The sequence below is a fragment of the Medicago sativa genome, chromosome 2 (assembly GCF_051527215.1).
Source record: "Medicago sativa cultivar Bolivia chromosome 2, Bolivia_mono, whole genome shotgun sequence".
Classification (NCBI taxonomy): domain Eukaryota; kingdom Viridiplantae; phylum Streptophyta; class Magnoliopsida; order Fabales; family Fabaceae; genus Medicago; species Medicago sativa.
In genome coordinates this window covers 4,426,580-4,450,490 of record NC_140750.1, presented here as the reverse complement: position 1 = coordinate 4,450,490, position 23,911 = coordinate 4,426,580, and the positions used below count along the sequence as shown (strand labels likewise).

General features: G+C 28.4%; 1 protein-coding gene across 1 annotated transcript; it reads left to right on the top strand.

Moving 5' to 3' along the window:
• Positions 1-14,500: 14,500 nt before the first annotated feature.
• Positions 14,501-16,185, top strand: MYB102 (MYB-like 102). The gene is made up of 3 exons (XM_085742072.1): positions 14,501-14,810; positions 14,932-15,061; positions 15,189-16,185. Exons 1-3 carry the CDS (start codon positions 14,675-14,677, stop codon positions 16,006-16,008), a joined length of 1,086 nt encoding a protein of 361 aa, XP_085598198.1. The 5' UTR covers positions 14,501-14,674; the 3' UTR covers positions 16,009-16,185.
• Positions 16,186-23,911: the final 7,726 nt, after the last annotated feature.

The window sequence follows — 23,911 nt, the reverse complement described above, 5'->3', positions numbered from 1 at the left end:
AAGGTGCTAGAACTTAGAAGCTAGAGGAAGGTAGCAAGCTGTATATAGACAAAAAGAGTAGAGTTAGCTAGCTTTACAAAGGGTGGCTAGTAAGAAAAATGTTAAAAATGGATAAAAGGTAAACAAATTCAAGAAGGAAATCCCAGTAACCAATTAGATTAATGTTTGACTTTAGACCTTTTTGTATTGGGGGAAGTTGGGTGAGATCCTTTAAGACAAATTCTGGGCATCAATCATATCAATCAATAATAATTTGACACCTTACCAGTACCACCATTTCAATGCATAGTATGATAAAAACAAATAATGAATATCTAAATGCATGGCACTTGACTAGGTAGAATAAAATTTCATCGATCAATAACATTATATGTAGAGAGGGACTATTTGTGTTGTCTCTTTTTCTAGCGTGTCCTTTAATTTGTGTTGTGCTGATTGATTCTGGTTGTGTGGAGTTTTATTTTCCCAATTGCTCTAATTTGACTGAACTAATATTTAAGATAGAGGGTTGTTTTGTTTTTGGTACACAGATGTGGTGGTCGAATCCCCTCCTTTATTTAGTTATCGGCTAGCACCGTTTTATTGTTACTTTGGATAACTGTTTGTAATCTAGTAATCTCTTCGGTACGCCCTGTGCTGAGGGAATTGCTTTGATGTTGTTGATATAATTCATTTTTACTTGTTAAAAAAAAAATTAGAGAGAGACACTTGTTGAATAGTACAAGTCAGCTTAATATATAGAGGCCCTTTTAATGGGATCTTCTATGATAAATACCCGATAACTGATGTATTCCAAATCTATTAATAGAGACCTTTTCATTAATCAACATAAAATAGAGACCTAAGGAAATAATAAAAAAGAGCTGCTATAAGAATAGATTTGGAATACAGAGGAGCCAATCACAATACACTATTTGCCACAATTGAAGGAGGCGTGACTGAAAAATAGGAAGTGAATAAATAAATCATGCAATTAAAACTTGCCAGATGTATCTGAAAAAATTCTTGATGTTATTTTTCTAGAGATATAGCATTTTCCAATAAAAAAAGTCTTTCATAGTTCACATAAACAATCTTATCGCCGTCCTCGTGAGCTTAGCTCAGTTGGTTGGAACAATGCATAAAATATGCAAAGTCTGAGGTTCAAACCCCGACCACTGCAAAAAAAAAAAAAAAACAATCTTATCCCCATCACGCACAAAAAATATTTGAGTATATATATCTCTATTATATATATTTGCGCTATTTTTTTTTCTAAAGTACACATGTCACCTCTCTATTCTAAGCATCATTTAATGTGATATCATTTAATTTAATGTTATATATGCTTAATTAGTTGGTAAGCGAAAATTAGTAGCCTAAAATTAGTTTAAAAATTTATTGTTTTGTAATTGAATAATTTTAGTTAGTAATCAAATTTCTAAATTATTTCTCAATACATCAGTTAAAATTTTATATCGAATGATATTTTAACATGTGTCATCATTGTGTTGTTGAGCCAATTATATCGCATCATTTTGTTACATCTTATTTTTTAGTTTTTTAGTGCTTACTTCAAATTTTGTTTATACTTTTTTTATATTCCAAATTTTTTTTTACAAAAAAAGGTATGAAATGATCAATCTTTAATTTTATTTGGTCAACAAAGTTTAACTACGCAAAATGTATTTTTTTTACTCTACCACGAACAATTTTATTACCTTAACTGAAGAGTTGATTATTTGCCACACTCATTTTCGCTAATCATGTATGAATTTGTCTATCTTTTAAAAAAAAGGTATTAATTTGTCTAATCATGGAAATTTCTAAGCTACGATATGATTCATGTAATCGAAAGTATTAATTTGCCTTTATTAAGAAGATTCTAAGCCATTGTACCAAAAAAAAAAAAAGAAGATTCTAAGCCAATGTAATATTTATGTACCTGAAAAAGTGATGATACAACAACTTTCTAATTGACTAAAGGTGTTAATCACGTCATTAAAAAGAGTTCCTCCTATGGTGGTTTAACATGTGTCAATTTTGTTTTGTTGAACCAATCATATTGCTTGATTTTGGTTTTATTGTGTCATATATTTCTTTTTCATATTGCTTCAAATAATATTATACTTAAGCTCTTAGACTATATATATATCAGATGTTTTATTCGACTCTTTCAACTGCTTTCTTCTTTCTTCTTCTCACTACAACCACATATCAGCTTCTTATGTTTGTTTTGCTTCATGTTGTGCTTGATTCTTAAGTCCATATATTTCTTTCTCTCTTATATTTTCGTTCAATTTTTTGTGTGTATTGAATCAATTTATTTTGGCTTTTTTTTTTCCAGATGTTCAATTATTTCATGTGAAGAAAGACTATAAATGATTGATGCGATTATTTCATGTGAAGAAAGACTATAAATGATTGATACGAGTGAGGTGAAATTGACACCGTTTTTCAAGAATTTAAGCAAGATTTGAATGTCTATCATATATTTATACATCGTTTCTTATTACGAAATTCGTGAAAATTTATTATTCATTTCATTGATAAATTCTTTTATTGTTATTGCACTATCTTTTTATAATATACAAATATATGTAGAAGGCTCATACTTTCAAAAATAAGGAATGCATTTCAATTTGAATATGACATGTGTTAAAGGATTTGAATAATATTTATTTTTTCTCGCATCTGTTCTTCTAATTTTCTGACTTCCGTTTTTTTTCAAAGCATTATAATAAATCATTGATGAAATAGTTCTTGGATGTCTATAAAGATTTAGACAATTTGCTTAGTCACACAGAATAAAAAATGCATATCATATAATCATTTATAAACTAATGATTCTCTAATTACTGTTTTTCTATTATTTTTCTTCTTTTTATGGGTGATGTCGAATGAAGTGTAAATCTTTGTGTTCACACAATAATTTCTCTTAATGATGTCATTAAAAATCATTAATATGTATTCAGTTAAAATTCAATAGTTGGGTTAAGAGTACTACTCTTAACTATTTAAGTCAATATATTTCACCATCACTTTCAAAATTTCGAGATTCAACATGAGTTCAAAACCAAACATAAAATGTAACATATTTATTATGTATGCGAGGAAGTAGCAAACTATTTTTTTTTTATGGTAAATAAAATTTCATTAACAAAAGTCTAATAAATCAAGTAACAAACTATTTTAGGTAATAGAGAAATACTCCCTCAGTTTCAAAATATAAGCAAAATTCACTTTTTAGGTTTATTCATTTAATGATGTATGTGGTTCATAATATGGACCACATACATCATTGAATGAATGAACTTAAAAAGTGAATTTTGCTTATATTTTGAAACCGAGAGAGTATGGGCTGAAAATTTATTTCTATTATTTAAAAATACGATAAATATATTCTTTTTAGATGATTACGAGCACATTGAATTATTTAAAAAAAAAATAGGGAAATGCATATAAGTGAATTTTTTTCATAACATCTAAATTGTTACCATCATCAGATTTGTGATACCAATCAATAGTCATCATTGCAATGATTGTGTTTTTCTCTTTCAAACCTATATTGTAATAATTATAATAAATTGCATATTAAGGACTGATTTAACTTCTCTCAAACATCCTAACAAGACCAACTGACATGACATGTTTTAGGACCCTGTGAATGTCGTTATTCTCTAATAATAAAATATATGAATTAATTTCATCCAAAAAATATATGATTTAAAACACTCATTATGAATAATTAAATGTCACAAGCATTTTCTTAATTACAATTATGCACATTTAATAAATGCTAAAAATATTATTTTTAATCTATCATTAAAAATCTCAATTAATAAATGCTAAAAAGTCAGAATTGTTTAATAGTTTATTGTCATTCAAGAAAAATAAAAAACTTACTCTACTCAGTTAGCAAATTCTTTTTTAAGGGAGAGAGCCAATTTTTTTTTAATGTTTTAATATATTCATTTTAAAATTAACTTTATATTGTAAATTTTGAATTATTATAATAGAAAATGAAATTAATATGTACGTATGCTTTTTTAATAAATATTCAGTAAAAAAATAATAAAAAATTGTATCTCATCTAGATATAATTTTTTTCGCCTTTTTGTATCATATGGAAAAATATTATGTATTATATATTCATTGGCAAAAAAACTCATTCAGACAAACATATTATTGGAAGAAACATATAGATCAAATACTAATTCAAATCAATGCATCATTTCTCACAAGAGGCACACCCTTTCTGAGCAAGTGCCCTTTCTCACACTTTTATAATTATTAACAAGAAAATTTAGAGAGTAACTACATCATACGTTTTAAAGGTATAATCTCTATCTCTATCTCTATCTCTATTATAAATATTTGCCTTAATTTTTTTTTGAAAAGTACACATGGCATCTTCAAATTTCTCATCTCATTTAATGATTTTTTATCAACCAATCAAAATGGATCATGACTCATTTATTTTTTATTAGCCAATCAAAATTGATCATGACTCATTTATTTTTCTTTAGCCAATCAAAATTGATCATGACATGATTTTTTTCTTATATATAGACAAATTGTTTTTCATTATTTTCATCTACCTCTTCTTCTCATAAAAAACCACTTTCAACAACATTATCTTTTCTTTTACTTTGCTTATTTCCTATTTTTTATTGTTTTACTGTTTGATTAACATTTCTTATTCTTATTCTTATGTTACTTTTTATTGTGATTTTGTGTGTGTGAAGAATATTGTATTGTGATTTCTTATTCAAAATTGGTGTTTATATGTTCTTTGTCTTTTACCGAATTCTTATTTTGGACTTGGAAGCCAATCAAGAGAAAAGAAGAAATGCATCACATATCAATTAGAATATATATGAAGTATTTATTTTTATGTAATGTTTGTTTTTGGAAATGATGTTTATCAATTTTATTGATTATTGATATTTTATTGTTATAGAGCTATGATCAAGGTCATGTATAACATAAATTTTTTGCCTTTTCCCAAACATCATTGCTTGAACTTGAGGAATTTCCGTCTATCAATATACCTATGCTGGAACATAGTACCTAAAAAACTAAGTAAGTAGCAAATCTATAACCTTCATCTTTTTTTAGATAACTGAGGAGATGGGAGGTCAAATCGAAAACACACTAACCCATGGTGATGGAAGCATATGAGAGAAAGAGGAAATACCACCGAGAGACCAAAACATAGACTTGACTGCAGCATGACCACCTTAACTAACTTAATCAATATCATCATTGGATTAAAATCAATCAATGACTAAAATTTGGCATCAAATTAACTTTGACACTTTAATGTCATTTAATCGAAACCCATTAAATTAAATGAAGGATTAAATGATAATGAAAATTCATGAATGAGTTTGAATGAAAAATAACAACTAAAATAAAGCTTATTAAAAAATATCCAAATAAGAACATTTACACTGGACAAATCCTTTTGCTTAGTAATATTTGTTTTTTGGTACATTTTATTTAGTATTTTAATCTCAACAAGAGTGCACCAAAGATCCTATGTAAATCTTCTTTCATTTTTAATTTCACTAAGATAATAAAAAAAACGATGTTAACCCTTTACCGCCGATTAAGGATCCATTTCCTAAAAAAAATACCCATTTATTACCAAAATAAAATTGTGAAGAAAAAAATATTTATGAGTTGATTATTGTTTGTATAATATTACCAAGTTTACTTCGCTAAAAAAACAAAAATTTACCAAAAATGGTAACAATCACATTTGGATTGAATCCGTGTGAGACGCACCAAAATATAAAGTTTTTTAAATTGTTTTTCTTAAAAAAAATTGGTATATGCAAATTTCACTATTGTAAACAAATAAAAAAATAGGTTCATTTTTTTAATTAAATATCTAGATTAAATTAGGAAAGTGTCTAAATGATTTTTTTTTTAAAAAACTCGGTATCCGACTCAATGACCGATTAATCCCGGTAACCATTGTCATATCCACTAGAGGGGTCCATTTAAAGGAAAATCAAACTCTGTACAGGCTAGCCTACTCAAATTTGTATAAGAGGATTCGAATTTGATACCTTGAGATGATCGAATTTCAAGGTGTAAAGCATACACCAATGGTTCGACAAAATTGTTTAAAAATGATATTTAGAAAGGAATATACCGGAACATGTCATTGTAAGAATAAGGTTCTTTCTAAATTGTGTCTTGAAGACACAAGTTAAGAAGGTAAAATTATAATTAAAAAAATTAACTTTGTATTGAAAAATAAAATTTCGAACTTTCAAACTAAAAAATACTTAACTTTCAAGATTTCATTTCTTTGTTTAATTTCTTTATTTGTACTATAAGAACATCTCTATCTTTATATTTATATAATACAAAAGCCTACATCTATAAGCGATAGTACACGCGACATCTTCTTGCTCTTCATCTCATTTAATGCTTTTCTATCAACCAATTAAAATGGATATTGAATCATTTATTTTTTATTAGCCAATCAAGATGGACCATGGCTCATTTATTTTTCATAAGACAGTCAAAAGTGATTATAGCATATTTTTTTTCTCTATATATAGAGACAATTTGTTTTTCATTATTTTCATCTACATCTTCCCCCCCATATAAAATCATTGTTTTCAACCCCATTCCCTTTTCTTTTATTTTTTTATTTGTTTATTTTTTATTGTTTGTTTAACATTTATTATTCTTATGTTACTTTTTATCATGATTTTTTATGTTGTTATTTTCTATTCATATTCTCTTTTAAATTTTTCTTTTGGTGTTTGTTTCTATATTCTTTGTTTTTGACCGAATCTCTATTCATGTTTCTATTTTCTTTCGTATATACCAAAAAATTTGTTTTTATGGCTCCTTTGATTTATTTAAAACATACAACAACAAAACTAATATTTTATAATTAAAAAAAAGTAGTTACTTGAGTGGAAAAAGTTAATTAATTGATGTGCGTGTAAATAAAAAACAAAAACAAGACCTTCCGTTAGTGCGTTAGTGTATAGTGTTTTTGATTTTTTTTATTTCCTTCATCCTTATTAAATATTTAAATGAATTCATACTATTATTGAAAATAATATTCTAATTAAAGATGATTAAATTATTATATTTTTTTAGAGAAAAAATATTAATATTTTATTCAACGCCATATCTTTGTATTCATTTTTTTTAAGGAGCATTCATTCTATTATTAAAACTTATAATCACAAATGCTTTAAAACCGACTCCATATTTAATTCCTTCCACAATAATTGTTCCATCCTTGACTTCTACGGAAAAAAAATTCTTTCAAAACACTTCTACAAACTTGAAAAATTAAAATTTATTGATTTTGAAATTGTAATCATAGTATTTTAAAAAAATAAATATGAAAACCGGGTATTTTGGCTAAAGTTGTTTATGAACTTCGCGGTTGAACTGTTTTCTTATGAATCATAGGATTAACAAAAAAAAAATATAAAGACACATAAATACCCATTATTATTATTATTTTAGGGAATAAATGTTCATTATCATTTTTCCTAAAAATAATCCTACAATATACAACAATATAATTTTCACTAAACCGTCTTTATTACTTTTCTAAGAATAATGAGATTGAATATCATCACATTTTTATACCTATTCCTTTTTTAAAAAATGATATTGCATAGGTTTGTACTACATACAAATTGGATTCTATTTAATGGTGTTTTTTTTTTGTTCATGCTACTAACAAAGTTCGATTTTGTTATACGATAAAAGATCAAGTTACATAAGTTAAGAGATCAATTTGACTTATATTAAAAACATCTAACACTAATTTTACATTAAATTTGGTACCTATTTTGTCTCTAAGTTTTTAGTGATGTCTTCACTATATATACTCATGTCACTGTTGAATAAGTCAAAATTAGACAAAATGACAAATATTGCAAAGGGGATAAAGCATAAAGGACTAAATTTGTCATTTTTTATTAGGGGACCAAAATCGCAACATTTGAAAAGATAGAGGGTCAAAAATACATTTGAAAAGCATTAATATGTATTAAGTCAAACGAGACTTCGAACCATTTTTTTTGTTCTTCATTTTAGGATTTGTTGAACTTTTTTTTTTCTCAATTCACTATTAACTTCCGTGTGTTTGATGATTTTTAAATATTTTATTTTTAATTTTTTGTTTATGTGAATATTTTTAAATTGAAATTAGTAGCTTAAGGGATATGGTTAAAAATCCACTATTTTTTAGCATTACATTTTTATTCCGTGTAAGTTGGTCTGAAAGAAGTTGTATTTACCAGATAATGTTAATTTGTGTGTCCAGTTCATATTCTTTAGAAGATAATACCTTCAACAATGATAAGCCTTTCATGTAAATTTGACTTCTTTAAGATTCTTTTTTACAATTAAGAGACTTTTCAAATTTGGAATTTGCCTCAACAACAAGTAAGATGTTGAAAGAGTTTTTTTCTCATATGATTAACCAATTCTCATCTGATCAAGTTTAATTTCACAAAAAAAATGTAAGGTTCACTGTTTTTTTCATGTGTTAGTCAAAGGTAGCGTGTAGTGATGGGGGTAAAGGTTATAGGCGGGCGACACTAAATAAAAAAATAAAACCAAACTTATAGAAAAAAGGGTAGTGTTTCCAAACAATTAAACAGAAGTATATTAGCGATTTTGCTCAGTATTTCTCCTTACCATTTTCTATAATTTAAGTATTACATATTATTTTATTATTTTTTTTTGTTTGGGCTCAAGGTGAGCGAGAGGTTTGGAGTGAGATGAGATGTTAAGGTTGCAAAACTTAAGTCCAACAATGTTTTATATATACATACGTCAAAACACAACATATATATTGACTCCAATAGTGTTTGGTATACTTGATGTGACTACAAGCATATGTGTGTGTGCTTATGATTAAATTGTGATGGACTATTTTATTTTGCAAATTTTAGCAACACAAATTTATTTTATCTCTCTTATTTTTAACATTTACATTTGTGTTTCATTTATCAAGTGATAATTATCTAAAGTAGTACGTTCTTTCAAACACACGTTGAATATGATTCCTTCCGGCGTAGTGAATTTATGGGAAACCCAAAAAAAGTTACTATTTAATGTTAGTATATTTTTAAAGGGCAATGCTATTTCAAGCGAAACATGATTTTACGAATTTATCCTGAATTCATTGCCATTGTTGGATCTTATATAGCACAAAACATGGATGGTGGGATAAAAGGATCATATGATGCTACAGTCACACGACAAAAAGCTACGAGGAAGTCATGATGTTTTCGTTGATATTTTTTTGCTAGAAGCAACATTACCGATTTTTAAATAAGTGTGCAATTTCACTTATGGAAAAAGAAAAATAAAAGATTGGGGTGACAAGTAAAATTTCACTTATGCCACATTTTTAAAATCTCTAATAAGCATGTACTTTGTCAACTCAGCATAACACATCTACATTTTTCATTGTTAGATCTTACCAAAGACCAAAAGTGAAGATATTTAAAATAATAGAGGTTAAATAAAAAAAATTACATGAAAGAAAATGACATCCATAAATTTATGTTTAATATAAAATAAATTAAGTGACATCCAAAAAGTTAAGTAAATAGTTCATCAAATTTGACTAAGAGAAACCCCACAAGTGGGATTGACACCACATCTTCACCTAAAACATTTAGACATTTGATATATTGATCATCTAATTTATTTGTTGCTCAATATCTACTATTGCATGAAACCTAGAAGTTTAAGTCAAACATGATACATTAACATATTTCTCATAATTGTGAGACACTTTGTGTCTGTGATATGTTGAGATAGTCCAATAAGGTCAGAGGCACAACATGGTAAAAATTATGGGTTGGTGATGTTTCATATAGGGATAATTTTGTTTCATTCGTTCATGCAAAGAGAGAAAGTAAGATAAAAAAAGAAAGAAGATGAAAAATGAATTTGAACATGAGATCAATGATAAGGGAAGAGTCTAAGAAGTGTGTATTTTACCTCTGAGAGTATATGGAATGGTGCGTTGCTATTAATTTTATGAATTTTTTGAAGGAGTTGGAGATTATTGGGTAATTAAGCTACCAAAATATTAGACTAATTTAGAAAATGCTACATCAATTTAAAATGTCTAATAAACATGTATTTTTTTTAAGGATACTAAACATGTATTTTGTCAACTTAGCATAACACATCTATATTTTTTTTATTGTGAAATCCAACCAAAGATCAATAATGAAGGAATTTGAAATAATAGAGGTTGAATGAAATAAAATTGCATGAAAATGAATGATATCGAGAATCTAAAATTTAAGATATAAAATTAAACCAATGATACCTAAAAACTAACCAAATAAATAATCATAATGTTGGGACTTATGTGGGGGAGTACATTTGATTGCAACATCATATTAGGCTAAGAGTAACCAGACAAATGAGATCGACATCACATCATCATCTAAAGTCTTAAAACATTAGGTACATGAGTCATTTCACTAATATCTTTATGAGCATATATGTACTCTTGCATCCAATTTGAAATTTTAACTTACACTTGACATATTAACATCTATCCATTAAGTGTGGGACTCTCCATGTGCGTGATCCACCATCAAGAACCGAGATATGATACCAGTGTTGGGCCTTTTGGGGAGTTAACACGGTTGTGGATCGACACATTGAAGAAAGATCAACCACACAAGTTAGAATGATATATCATCTTATTCTAAAATTTTAATGCTTAAGGATGAGTTTTTTCACTTAATTTTGGTTCGACCTCCACTCTTTTATTCAATGTTGGGTTTAACTGACACTTTATAAATCATAATATTAAGGCTTAAATGCACTTTTCACCCCCTGTGTTTTAAAAAGTTGCGATTTTGACCCCTTAAAAAATTGATATTTTGACCCCCTAACTTTTGGCCCACTTTTGATTAGCTGATTTTATGCCAATTTCTCAGTCTCTGATGGTGTAAACTGGCATGGGGATAGAAGGATGCTGATGAGTGGAGTCCAAACTTGCATGGTGTCCAAACTAGCATGATAAGTGGCGTCCTAACTGATAAGTGGATCCTTCTTTAGGGGGGCCAAAAGTTACACCATGCAAGTTTGGACTCCATTTATCAGCATCCTTCTATCCCCATGCCAGTTTACACCATCAGAGACTAAGAAATTGTCATAATCTCTATCAAAATCAGCTAATCGAAAGTGGGCAAAATGTCAGGGGGTCAAAACATCCTTTTTTTTAAGGGGGCCAAAATCGCAACTTTTTGAAACATAGGGGTTGAAAAGTGCATTTAAGCCTAATATTAACTCCCTTAAGTATAACGAAATTCTAGCCCGTGCTTGGCACGGGTCCATAGACTAGTTGTTCTATAAGTTGGCAAACACCGGCAAACACCGAACTCTATTATTGCACTGTCGTATTAAATGTTCGTCTTCAATAATCCTCTTCTGCTTGGCATGTTTTTCTAAAGGCTTCTTGGCATTAATTATGCCCACATACATACTACTATATGATCGATAAAGTGACTAGTATTCTCTCTGTCACACAGTATAATAATAATAATATCAATCAAACCAAAAAATACTAATTTTTATTTTTTCATTATTATTAATTATAATTAAACTTTTAGTTATTGTTTTCAATAACTTCTATTTTTTCTAAATTAAAAGCAAAATGAAATAATACATAAATATTGGGAGGACATAAAACTTGACCCAATCAATCCATGTGAATCAACATTAACGGATAATACGACCAAAAACAACATTAGATCCAACCCTAATCAATTCTAATAAAAGAACATCAAGTGTGGGTGTTTGCAAATGCCAACCGAAAAATTTAAGAAATTAACTATGATACAGGGAAATTTAAGAAAATATATAAAAATTCTTTTAATAAAATTTATGACATTAATAACTATTGTATCATAAAAGGCATATTTACTTGGGATGAATGGAGGTACACATGTATAAGGCCTGCCCAAAATTTATTTAGGCCTAAAGCAAAAATTTAAATGAGGCTTTTTGTGTAAGAAAAATAACAGAAAATTAGATTTTGCATAAAGGAATTTTTAAAAAAAAAATAAAAACTCAAAGATTTTTTTGTATGTATTATAATAAATTAAAATCTGTTATTTAAAGAAAAAATAAAATTACAAATAATAAAAGATGCTAATAAAATTTGTTTTTTAAAAGGAGTATTTTAGCAAATATATAACTAATAAGTGGTTAAACCTTAAGGTGTATGTTGCCAAAACACTCCTTCTAACAAATAAGTGTGTGTAAGTTAACGATTCCCGCAAGCATTTAAACACCCACTTATTTTTTAGAAGGAGTATTTTAGCATGTGATATCTACAAAGTGGCTAAATACACTCTACGGTGCATGTTTGCTAGATGAATTTATCCCATCTCTAACTTCAAATTTTCTAGTAATATTGATTTTCTACTTAACTTTTCTGGTTTGTTGCTTGGTTATGCAAAAACACTTTGCTTCCACAATTGATTTGTTGTTTATGCTGTTGTAGGAGATAATGGACAACATTTTTAAGAGGAAATGACCATCAATCAGGGCCGTTTATAAGATTTTGGTGGCCTACGATGAACCTACAATTTGGACCCATCTAATAAACACGTAAAAAAAAAAAAATCAATTTCAAAGTGTGAAAATAATTTTCTTGAAGATGATCCCTCAAAAAATTTGCTTGAAGATAATAGTTTATATCACGTTAAGAAATAATCTAATAAAAACTTCATACAAAAACATTGAATTTTTTATTTAATATCCAAATGTTCATTCAAAACAATTTCTACGAGCATTTCTAATTGGAAAGTAACAAAGAGATCATTCCATCCTTTGATCCACAATATGCGAGCTCTATATAGTAACAATGTAATTAACGATCTTATGTGTTGCTATAGTTAATGATCACAAATTAAAAGTAATTGTGAGTATAAAAATATTAACTATTTTCAATTAAAAAGAATAGAATATAGAAATAATTAATAAAAGACCAAATATATTTTATATTCAAACCTTACAGTAGTACTTATCACATGCAAGGAAGCATGATTGGAGCTAGAAAAGAGATTGATTGGTCAATAAATTAAACAGTTAATATAATGTAGAAGTCAGCATGTCATAGCAATCCAACATAAAGGCGTTGCAAAAGGAAGAAAACAGATCGATTGAAGAAACACCCATGCATTGCATTACATTAATTAATAAAGAAGAAAATAATGAACGTCGTGTACATACCCCTGTAACAAGGCATTGTAATTGTAAAAAAAAAATATAGAGAGGGTACGTGGCATTTTGATTTTGATTACAGCTAGTATGAATCCAGAAAGTTAGGAGTCACACTCCACGGAAAATGATGCTTCAAAATCCACTCTTTCTGATAATCTTAAATGAAAAATTAAATCATGATAATGACTTCTGGTATTATTACTCACTTTGTGAAATTATAATCGAGAAAAATTAGATTGAGTTGGAATCTTCCACCAATATTTTAATTACTGAGATTTCCCATTGGGGAAAAAATAATCAAGAAGAGATTAATGCACTAGGTAGCCGTACGGTATATACTATATCGGTATCAATATGTTTTGGGGTGTATAGTTAGAAGTACAATAATGAATAGAAAAATCGATGGATTAGTGAGCAAAACAAGAGTGAGATCACTCACATATCTGATGTCTTAAAGTTTTGAGTTAGTATGTGATGTCCAACTTAACTAGTATGGTTGCTCTTGGTCCAAAATGATAATTAGTGAGCTTCTTGTAATCCAAAAGTTGCATCAAGTTTGATAGCTAATAAAGGAATCCATTGCTTGTGGCCAAAGTCTTCTTGACAATATGGTGGTTAAACGACGCATCCAGCTGACGTATTGAGTGTCAATTTATACGAGATAGCATATATTAAATGTCTTAAGTTTTTTGTTTGTTAAAAAGTGGCGTTCAACCTTATTTATGTAGTTGTTCTTTATCCAACATGATGATTGGTTCATTTCATAACCCGATAATATGAAATTGATCCAATATGATGGTTGGTTTCTCTCATAACCCAACAATATTCAATCCGTTACAAAATATAAGTAAAAACGAGTCAAATAAAACTAAAGTATTTGGTTCAAAATTGGTCTAAATACATCAACTTTTTTCAACTAACTTTTGCTTATAATTTGCAACGAAAGGAGTATGAAATTGGACCACCTTGACGCATTTGAGACATCTTTTTATCCAAAAACAATTTTTATACAATTTAAAATACTAAATTTAAATCTGAATTGTTGATGGAGTCACTATATTCCAAGTGTGTGAAGCCTTAAATCTCCAGCCAGATCCTAGCCATATAGTCTTGTGAACTTAGAATAGATAGACACGTATAGCCGTAGTCAAACAGAGATAACAAAGGACGGCACCGAATCCATCTGACTTCCAATCACACCCTTTTCACCATCTTTCTTTCTATTTATACCATAACCCTGTCTCAAGTACGTCCCATTACGTACCCTACAATCATTATAACTCCATTCATTCATTTTCATTTTCTTCTTCACCCTCTATTTTCTTTCTCTACTTTCTCACGTTTCTCTTCCATTACTATTTAGCTCAACCTTACAAGAGTTTAAATTCATCTTTAGCTTATCAAACAAAGTAATTAAGCACAATTTGCTATGGGAAGATCACCTTGTTGTGAGAAGAATAATGGTCTCAAGAAAGGACCATGGACAACTGAGGAGGATCAGAAACTCATTGGTTACATTCAGAAACATGGTTATGGCAATTGGAGGACACTCCCAAAGAATGCAGGTATATTTGCATGTCTCTTATTTTCAGTACTTCTATAAGAATCAATTAAATATATGCATAGTTCTTTTCTTTTATTTGATATTAACTAATTGGTTTTTGTTATTAATTTTCTATTGAATAGGTTTGCAAAGATGTGGCAAAAGTTGTCGTCTCCGCTGGACAAACTATCTCCGACCAGATATAAAACGTGGTCGGTTTTCATTCGAAGAGGAAGAGACAATTATTCAGCTACATAGCATTCTTGGCAACAAGTAAGCCTCTATTCCTTTTTTTGCTATGTGTATAGAGTTTGATCAACTTATTTTATTTGAACACGCAGTTATCACAAATAGTTGAATCTTCCGTTCATACTAACTTTGTCGACCGGCTCTATTATAGGTGGTCTACAATTGCATCTCGATTACCAGGAAGGACGGACAATGAAATAAAAAACTATTGGAACACACACATTAGGAAAAGGCTTTTGAGAATGGGAATTGATCCAGTGACACATAGTCCTAGACTTGACTTATTGGACCTCTCTTCTATTCTATGTTCATCTCTCTATGGTAATTCATCATCTCAAATGAACAACTTCCAAACTCTCCTTGGCATGCAACAACCTTTGGTGAATCCTGAGCTTCTAAAATTAGCTTCCTCACTCTTCAGTACCTCATCACACCAACAACATCAACAAGATTATAATAATAATCAACCTTGTAATCCTCAAATCCAGAACCAAGTTCCACTTTCACATCTTGTCCAATTTCAAGACCAAGTTCAACAAGTACCTAATGCTAATAATGCTTGTACAACCACATTCACTACACCTTGCGTTTCTTCTTCATTGCCAAATCAATCACATTTGTTTGAACCCAATGTGAATACATGTCCATCAAATTTCACCGACCTTAGTAATTACTATCAAAATATTGATTGGTACGAAAATGATGGATTTTCTACCTTAACAGATGATTATGTCCCTCAACTATCAAGCTATAATAATCATCATTATGGTTCTGATAATCAAAATCTTATGTATCAAACTTCAAATCAACTTCTATCAACACCATCATCTTCTAGTCCCACACCGTTGAATTCAAACTCCACGTGTATCATTGGGAGCAACACAGAAGATGAGAGAGAAAGCTATGAAAGTTGTAATAGGTTAAATTTTGAAATCCCTGCACATATTTTAGAAGCGAATGATTTTATGTAATGTGTGTGCTTGGATTTAATTGGATCCATAATCATCAACAGTTAAATCAACCTAACAGTTGATTATTTCACCCTATGTTTTTGCTGGGATATATAGCTATGAATCCTTTGGTGGGGCATGTTGATATGTGTAACATTTCCTATATCTTTATTGATTGATAAAGTTTATATTTCTTAATTGAAATTTGTCTTTATTATAAATCCTTACGTCCTTATTGAATTTTTATAGTATGAAAGTTTATTATTTCTCCATAGCTTATCAAAAATTTATTGCTCCAAAGTAGTGTGATATCCATGTTTGCCTCCTTATCAGATTATGATATATGTCATAATCGAATCATAGAGAGTAAAATAGAAAGAAAAAAAAAGTGTTACTCAAAAACGTTTACAAAGGATAGTATGAGAGTCTTTTTTGTTCTATCTTAGTCTCTTTGAGTTCAATCATAGAAACGCGCAATATTTTCGAATTTTTACCAAAAAAATTACAAACAAGAGTTCAATATTATTATATAATGATTAATGAGTTTTAGTTAAGGTCAAATCATTTAGTAGTACTCCCTCCGGTCACATTTATAAGCAAAAATGCACTTTTTAGGTTCATTGAATACATAATGTATTTGACCTATATATTGACCAAATACATTAAGAATTGAATGAATCTAAAAAGTGATTTTTTGCTTATAAATGTGACCGGAGGGAGTACTTCGGTTTGAGTTCGATTATAGCATGAAGAATCGCTAATGAGAAAATATTTACCTCTTGATCGAACATCAAATCAATCAAGCAATGCTGCAAAATATTGTGCTAACATAAAAATATATATTAAAGATAGTTTATTTTTATTAATTAATTAAATTAATAAAATAAAAACCAACTACGTAAGGCATATGACCTATGTACGTGTTTTCTGAAAATAGACACACTCCACCATCAACATTCTTCCACGGCGAAATCATAGAAAAATCACAAGGAAGTAATGGAATATATACATATTATTGTGTACGTAGTCAGCTGCTTGCTTTACAAAAGAAGAAAAAAAAAAGAGTGGACCATAATGACATATATGGTTAGATCATTTATTCACACTAAATGTAACTTTGGGTTTATGTTCAAACTTTTGAAGTGTTCACACTGAATGTAACTTTAGGTTCATATTGAAACTTTTGAAGTTGGTCGATTGCAAGTAAATTTTATTTTATTCTAAATTAGATTGATGTTCTGTATCTATTGTATCTCCCCTAATTTAGATTTTCCCTAAGCTTGTAAAAAGAAGAAGGCTTAATTACACTTTTGGCCCCCTAAGTATCCAAAAGTTGCGATTCAGGCCCCCTAAAAAAAATAACTCTTTTCAGGCCCCTTAAGTTCACTTTTGGTTGCAATTTTGGCCCCCTAGCACAATTTTGACCCAGTCAACAGACACGTCAGCGCCACGTGTGTAAATTTTTTTATTTTATTTTTTTAATTAATAAAAAATAAAAAAAAAATTTGTAATTAAAAAAATGTTTTTTTATTACAGAAATAAAAATGTTTTTTTAATTACAAAAAAAATTGAAAAAAAATCTGAAAATTAATAAAAAAATTGAAAAAAAATATTATAAAATTCTGGAAAATTGAAAAATAAATAAAAAAAATTTAAAAAAATAAAAAAATTCTGGATAATTGAAAAATTAATAAAAAATGATTAAAAAAATAAAATAATCTAAAAAATTCTGGAAAAAATTATGAAAAAATAAAATTTCGAAATTTTCGAAAAAAAATTCTGGAAAAAAATCTCTAAAAAATTCTAAAAAAAATTAAAATTCTGGAAAAATGAAATTTTCGAAATTTTAATGAAAAATAAAAATTCTGGAAAATATTTAAAAAAAATTCGAAATTTTGGAAAAAATTAAAAAGATTAATCATTTTTAAAAAAATGATATTTTTGAAATTTTCATTAGTATTTCTCGAAATTTCGAAATTTTCATTAGTATATATGTCGAGCTTAGGTTTTTTCAGTGTATTTTTCAAAACTTCTAAATTTTCATTAGTATTTTTTCCGGGAAATTTTCATTATGTGTATTCCGGTTTATAAATACACAAAAATTCCCAGAAAAAATCCGAATGAAAATTTCGAAAATTTTTAAATATTTTCCGTATTTTCCAGAATTTTCAATTTTTTCAATTTTCCAGAATTCCGTTTTCAAATTTTCTAGATATTTTCGAAATTTTTAAATTTTTTTAATTTTTTTCAATTTTTAAATTTTTTTAATACTAATGAATTTTCAATTTTTTAATCATTTTTTATTTTTATTAATTTTTCCTAAATTTTTAAATTTTTCCGTATTTTTTCAATTATTTTTCATTTTTATTAATTTTTCAATTTTCCAGAATTTTTTAATATTTTTTTTCAATTTCTTTATTAATTTTTCAATTTTCCAGAATTGTTTTCAATTTTTTTATTAATTTTTCAATTTTTCAGAATTTTTTAATATTTTTTTCCCAATTTTTTAGAATTTTTAAAAAAAATCAATTTTTTTATTAATTTTTCATTTTTCCAGAATTTTTATTTATTTTTTAATTACAAAATTAAAAAAAATATTAAAAAATTCAAATATGCGTCCACGTCAGCGTTGACTGGGTCAAAATTGGGCTAGGGGGCCAAAATTGCAACCAAAAGTGAACTTAAGGGGCTGAAAAGAGTTATTTTTTTTAGGGGGTCTGAATCGCAACTTTTGGATACTTAGGGGGCCAAAAGTGTAATTAAGCCAAAGAAGAAATGAAAAGTGATGTGTACGTAACATTTTGTTCATTTATGATAAAACTATTGGACTATTATATATATGTTTTTATTACAAGTTTTGCATTAGATTGAGATTTTATATGTACATGTGTTTATAATTAAGTTGAGAATCTCATCACCTTATAAACGGGTTCTATAAAGATGAAATTAGATTTAATCTAAATTTTAGGACAACAATGAGTTTATAAAAGATCCAATTTATAAACTATCTATTATCAAATTACAACTATTGATCACTCAATCGACACTCTAAATATTCAATCCTGATGAATGTGAAAGAGTTTGTTAAAAATCTCGTTAACATGTGTTTATAAGTGGACAATCCTCAACTTATAAACAAATTTTGTAATGGTTGAGTTTTTTATTTTATTGTGAGGGGTGTAATGGTTGAGTTAGTTCAACTCATATTCTAGGAAGAAGGAAAGAAAAAAAAACATAACTACGTTTAGCATTTCTTTCTTTTTCAACCACATTCTTAGTAAGTTTTCATAGTAATATTTTAACTGGCCTTTCTTCATATAGAAATCATAACCCAAAATAGATTTGGAAAAAGGATAAAAAATAAAGTGAAGGCAAGATTGAGTTTCAGATATGCCGACAGTAAGTCCATGAAACCGGCAAGGTTACCGGCGAAGGCTCATCGGATACACAAGTGTCTCTGTTTTTTCAACAATAAGTACGTATGATTAAAATAATATACTATATTATAAAAGGGGAAATGTTATCTTGTGCCTTCAAGGCACAAGTTAAGAAGCCAAAGATAGAAATATTTTGTTGGAAATTGTGCATTCAATATTCTTGAAATTTGAAATCTTATCTTTTCAAGACAAAATTTATTATTTAATTCCATTTTTAGATTCTTAACATGTGCCCTGAGGACACAAGTTAACACTACCCTTATAAAAATAATTAAATTGGATAAAGTGAAGTGAAGTTTGATTTGCATGGAGATTATGGATAGATAATTGGAATAGAAGGTAGCTTTGACTAATTGACTAGTGAATAAGACATGCAAGGGTACGTGTCGACACAACCATTATGACACCACATTGTGAATGGGGTCCTTATATCACTTTTCTTTGCAAATCTTGCGTGCTTCTTGTGATGTTTTATTTAATTTACACCTTTGCTTATGGCACGTAGCAATTAATGATTGGTTGTCAAACATTATTGATTGCATGAACATTTGGGACACGTGGATTCAATAATGAAGAGTGGGCCCGGTTTGTGGGTTTTTTAACTGGTTGACTTCGTGGCTAATAAATGTTCTCTTTGGATAATTTTTTTTTTTTGGGTATTTGCATAAAGATCTTAAACACTTACACTTAAACAACGTAATTTATAAAAATAAGTTGTAAATAATTTATACACATTATTTTAAGCAAAGGAAATTTTTTATTCATAATAAGGGATGTCCTTTTTTATATATGAAAGTTGGCGAAATATCTGCGAAGAAGGATACGTTTGTGAACTTTCTGACTGACACATTAGATAAAAAACTTAAGCCTACAAATGTTATGGTGTACATATGGGTAAGAGGTAAACATGCATGTGTGGAATTCACCGAGTTTCGCCACTCGTGAGATTAGGTGTCAGAGCTTTTATGGTAGGGTAACCAACCCTAAAAGTTGCGTCAAGCAAAATGGACAAACTTGAGAAAGCGTGTTCAGACAATCAACGTGCTTTTATACCATTCATTTATGACACTTTTAGGTTTCTAGCACCAGAGGTTGTTGACTTTCTACACGGGGTTCAAAAGGTCATGCACAGTAATGTCATGTCTCCTAGGTCTATGAATGCTGTGTTTATGAGAATTGATTTTGCCATCTAAAAATATCTAACGACGCATCTTGTCGTCTATTCATGTGTAATCAATCCATGATATATATCAAAAAAATATATATAAGTTTTAACAAGTCATATTTGTATAACAAATGATAATGCTGACTTACAAAGTGAATTTGTGAATGAACATAACTTGAGTAGAAATATAATTAAGAGGTATTAGTATAAAGATGAGTTAAATTAAAATATAAACGTTTAAAAAAAGCTATGAATGACTCTATTAGTTTGCCTGCGAATACAAGTTAGATTGTAGCTATAGCATTATCATGGAGAAGAATTCTACGATAAGAGAGAAATGAGAAGCATTAAGCACACCATTAATGATGATTTGACAATCACTCTCAAAGGAGACATTCTCTAGGCCACGAGATACCCTCGTTTGACGGAAGATAAGGAGGGAAATTGCTTCACTTTCATATTTGGATTTCATGTTGTTACAGCAGGACGCTGTAACCTGTTGTTGCAGCTGTAACAAATCATGATCATCCGATTTAGATCAACGATTGAGATCATTCAACTGTATTAAACTAATATGCAATATATGAATCGTTCTGATATCAACAACTTAAATTGTTTTTATTACAAGGTCATTTTCAAACTTCACATATTTTTATAACACGGTTAATTTGAACAACCTAACAAGAATAGACTCTCACAACACTTATTTCACTAAACAAGTTTAAATAAGTTTCCCTCAAAAAAAGTTTAAATAAGTTGATCCAAATATGCCTAAAGTCTTGCCCATTTGAATCGGGTAGCTATTTATTTTGGACTCAATTATAATTAAAAGTTCTTATTCTCACACTTATTAAAGATTGTAGTTAAGCAATAATTTTTTTTTTATTTTATGTAAAAAAGATAACACATTTATTAATCAAGCCACAAAAAATTCATAGATTGCTTTGCATAGACACGACTAGACCAATATATCTTTGTCTATATATTTTTGGAATCCTAAAATACTATGTCAAATCAATATTTCTTTTTTTCAAAACTACATAATCATTTTACATTCATATTTTACTGTTATTTTATTTGTATTACTCAAATAAACTATGTATAGGAATTTCGAGCAAATCTTCATTGTTATGGAACTAAAATAAATCAAAATATGGAATTTAATTTTATATTGTCCCATCAAACCCTTAGTTGAAATGAATTGTGTCTCTTTCGTTTACTACTACATGATATGATATATAGAAATGATTGGTCATGGTTGGAATCTAAGAGACGAGATTAATGAGTAATGATATAGAGGAGTGTGTTCACGGTACGTAACTAGCTTGCCGCAGCAGCCGCTCAAAATTTTCAGTTACGTACATAGCTTGCTCGTTTTGGTAGAAACTCAAACTAGAAAGAAATAAGTTGCATTCAATAATACTGTATATGAATTTAACATGGGCTCCGTTTCCGGTACATCACCTTCATGGGTCTTGTACCATACATGACTTCCATTTTCAATTTTTTTTTGTGCAAAATTAATTTCAGCCTTTGGATGCTAGTGAATGGATGGGATGTAAAGGTTATGTGGCCCACAATGTGTGAATATTTAAACATTAATATTGAGTTTATAAAAAAGCAATGGAATGTGGATTATATTTAATAAAGGGTGTTTTTGACATTGTCTCAATAGATTAAAAAACGCAGCCAACGGCTTAGAAACATTTTAACGGTATTTGGTTTTAATGGTAGTATTTGGTTCGCTGGTGGTAATTGTTAATACATTAGTTTCTCCGTTCCTTTTTAAGCGTCTTTGTAGAAAATTAACACCAAATTAATGATGTGTATTTTTGCATATTTTCTTCCTATTATACCCTCATTTTAATTCACAAATAAATTCATATTTTTTTGCACACACTTTATCTTTCCAATAAATTTAATATGTTGTCGTTCTTTCATAACAAATTTCTATTTTTTTCGCGCGCTCTCTCTCTCATAACAAACAATTGTCAATTTTCTAAATATTATGCTCGTATTTTTAATTATTTTAAGTCAATATAAAAATTATTCCAAATTCACATTAATCAAAAGCTAAGAAAAAAATTAACTTTCTTTCATATCATTTAATCAAAGTCAAGCAGTCACGGAGTCTTTTACTTTTCTTCTCTCAAATTTATTCTTTTACTTTGCACTTGAAATTTTTAACAATTACTACTCATCTTATTTATAAAATTGTAACTCTTTCTGAAACCATTTCAAGAACCCACTTTGTTCTTGTTTTTACAGGAAAGACCCACTTCATTTTCCAGGGAGTTAGAATGCATTTTCACTCCAGGTTTCGATGAACATGAGGGGGAAGAAAAATCCATAAACACGTTTTTTTTAAGTATTTATTTTATTTGACTTAATTATTTTATAAAAAAAAATTTGTGACATACTATTGTTAGCAATGCTATTTGAGCATGACACCTCAACAATATTAAATGGTGTGATTCCTCTAACAACTAAAAAAAGAGTTAATTTACTTTTTTTTTCCTTGCAAATAATATAAAGGACCCTTGGATTAAGTTTGCCAATAATAATATAAAATTTTGTTCAAAAAAAAAAGAAGAAATAAAAGATGATATGGATAAAATTTAGAAATAATTAGGTTTACATCAATTTTTATTCCTGTAAACATGTAAAATTTTATTTTTAATCTTCCTAAAAAAATTCACAAATTTTGATCTCCAAACATTTTATTTCATTTTTCCAATTAACTTGAGTGTATTTTTCATATATGTTGAGGTGTCATGCTCAAATAGCATTTTTAATAATAGTATGTCACGACAATTTTTTTTTATAAAAACAAGAACAAGGTGGGTTTTTGAAATGGTTTCAGGAAGAGTTAAAATTTTATAAATAAGATGAGTAATAGTTGTTAAAAATTTCAAGTGTAAAGTAAATGAAAAATAAAAGACTCCCTGACTCCTTAACCTTTTTTTTTGTGTGGTGGTCCGGGTTTAAACTCCGGACCTTGCATATATTATGCATTGTCCCTACCAACTGAGCTAAACTCACGAGGACACTCATTTACTTTGATTAAAGGAGTTGAAAGAAAGTTAATTGAATTCATAAAATACATTTATCATTTTAGAGATGAAAGTAATTTGAAATAAATTTAAATATTTAAAAAGAAATAAATTAAGTAATTTTTTTTTATGTATGTATTTTATAAAAATAAAATAAAGAAACATGTTCTTTTATGTCATTTTATTCTTATCAGCCACTTGAACAACTAATTTTAACAAACACATTATTTTTAATAAGCGAACTTTTCAGCTATAAGCTAGCTTATCAG

Bases quoted from the DNA above. Each gene is read 5' to 3' on its own strand.
- MYB102 (XM_085742072.1), top strand. From the start codon at position 14,675: ATGGGAAGATCACCTTGTTGTGAGAAGAATAATGGTCTCAAGAAAGGA. The intron at 14,811-14,931 runs GTATATTTGCAT...TCTATTGAATAG, and splicing joins GACACTCCCAAAGAATGCAG to GTTTGCAAAGATGTGGCAAA. The intron at 15,062-15,188 runs GTAAGCCTCTAT...GCTCTATTATAG, and splicing joins CATAGCATTCTTGGCAACAA to GTGGTCTACAATTGCATCTC.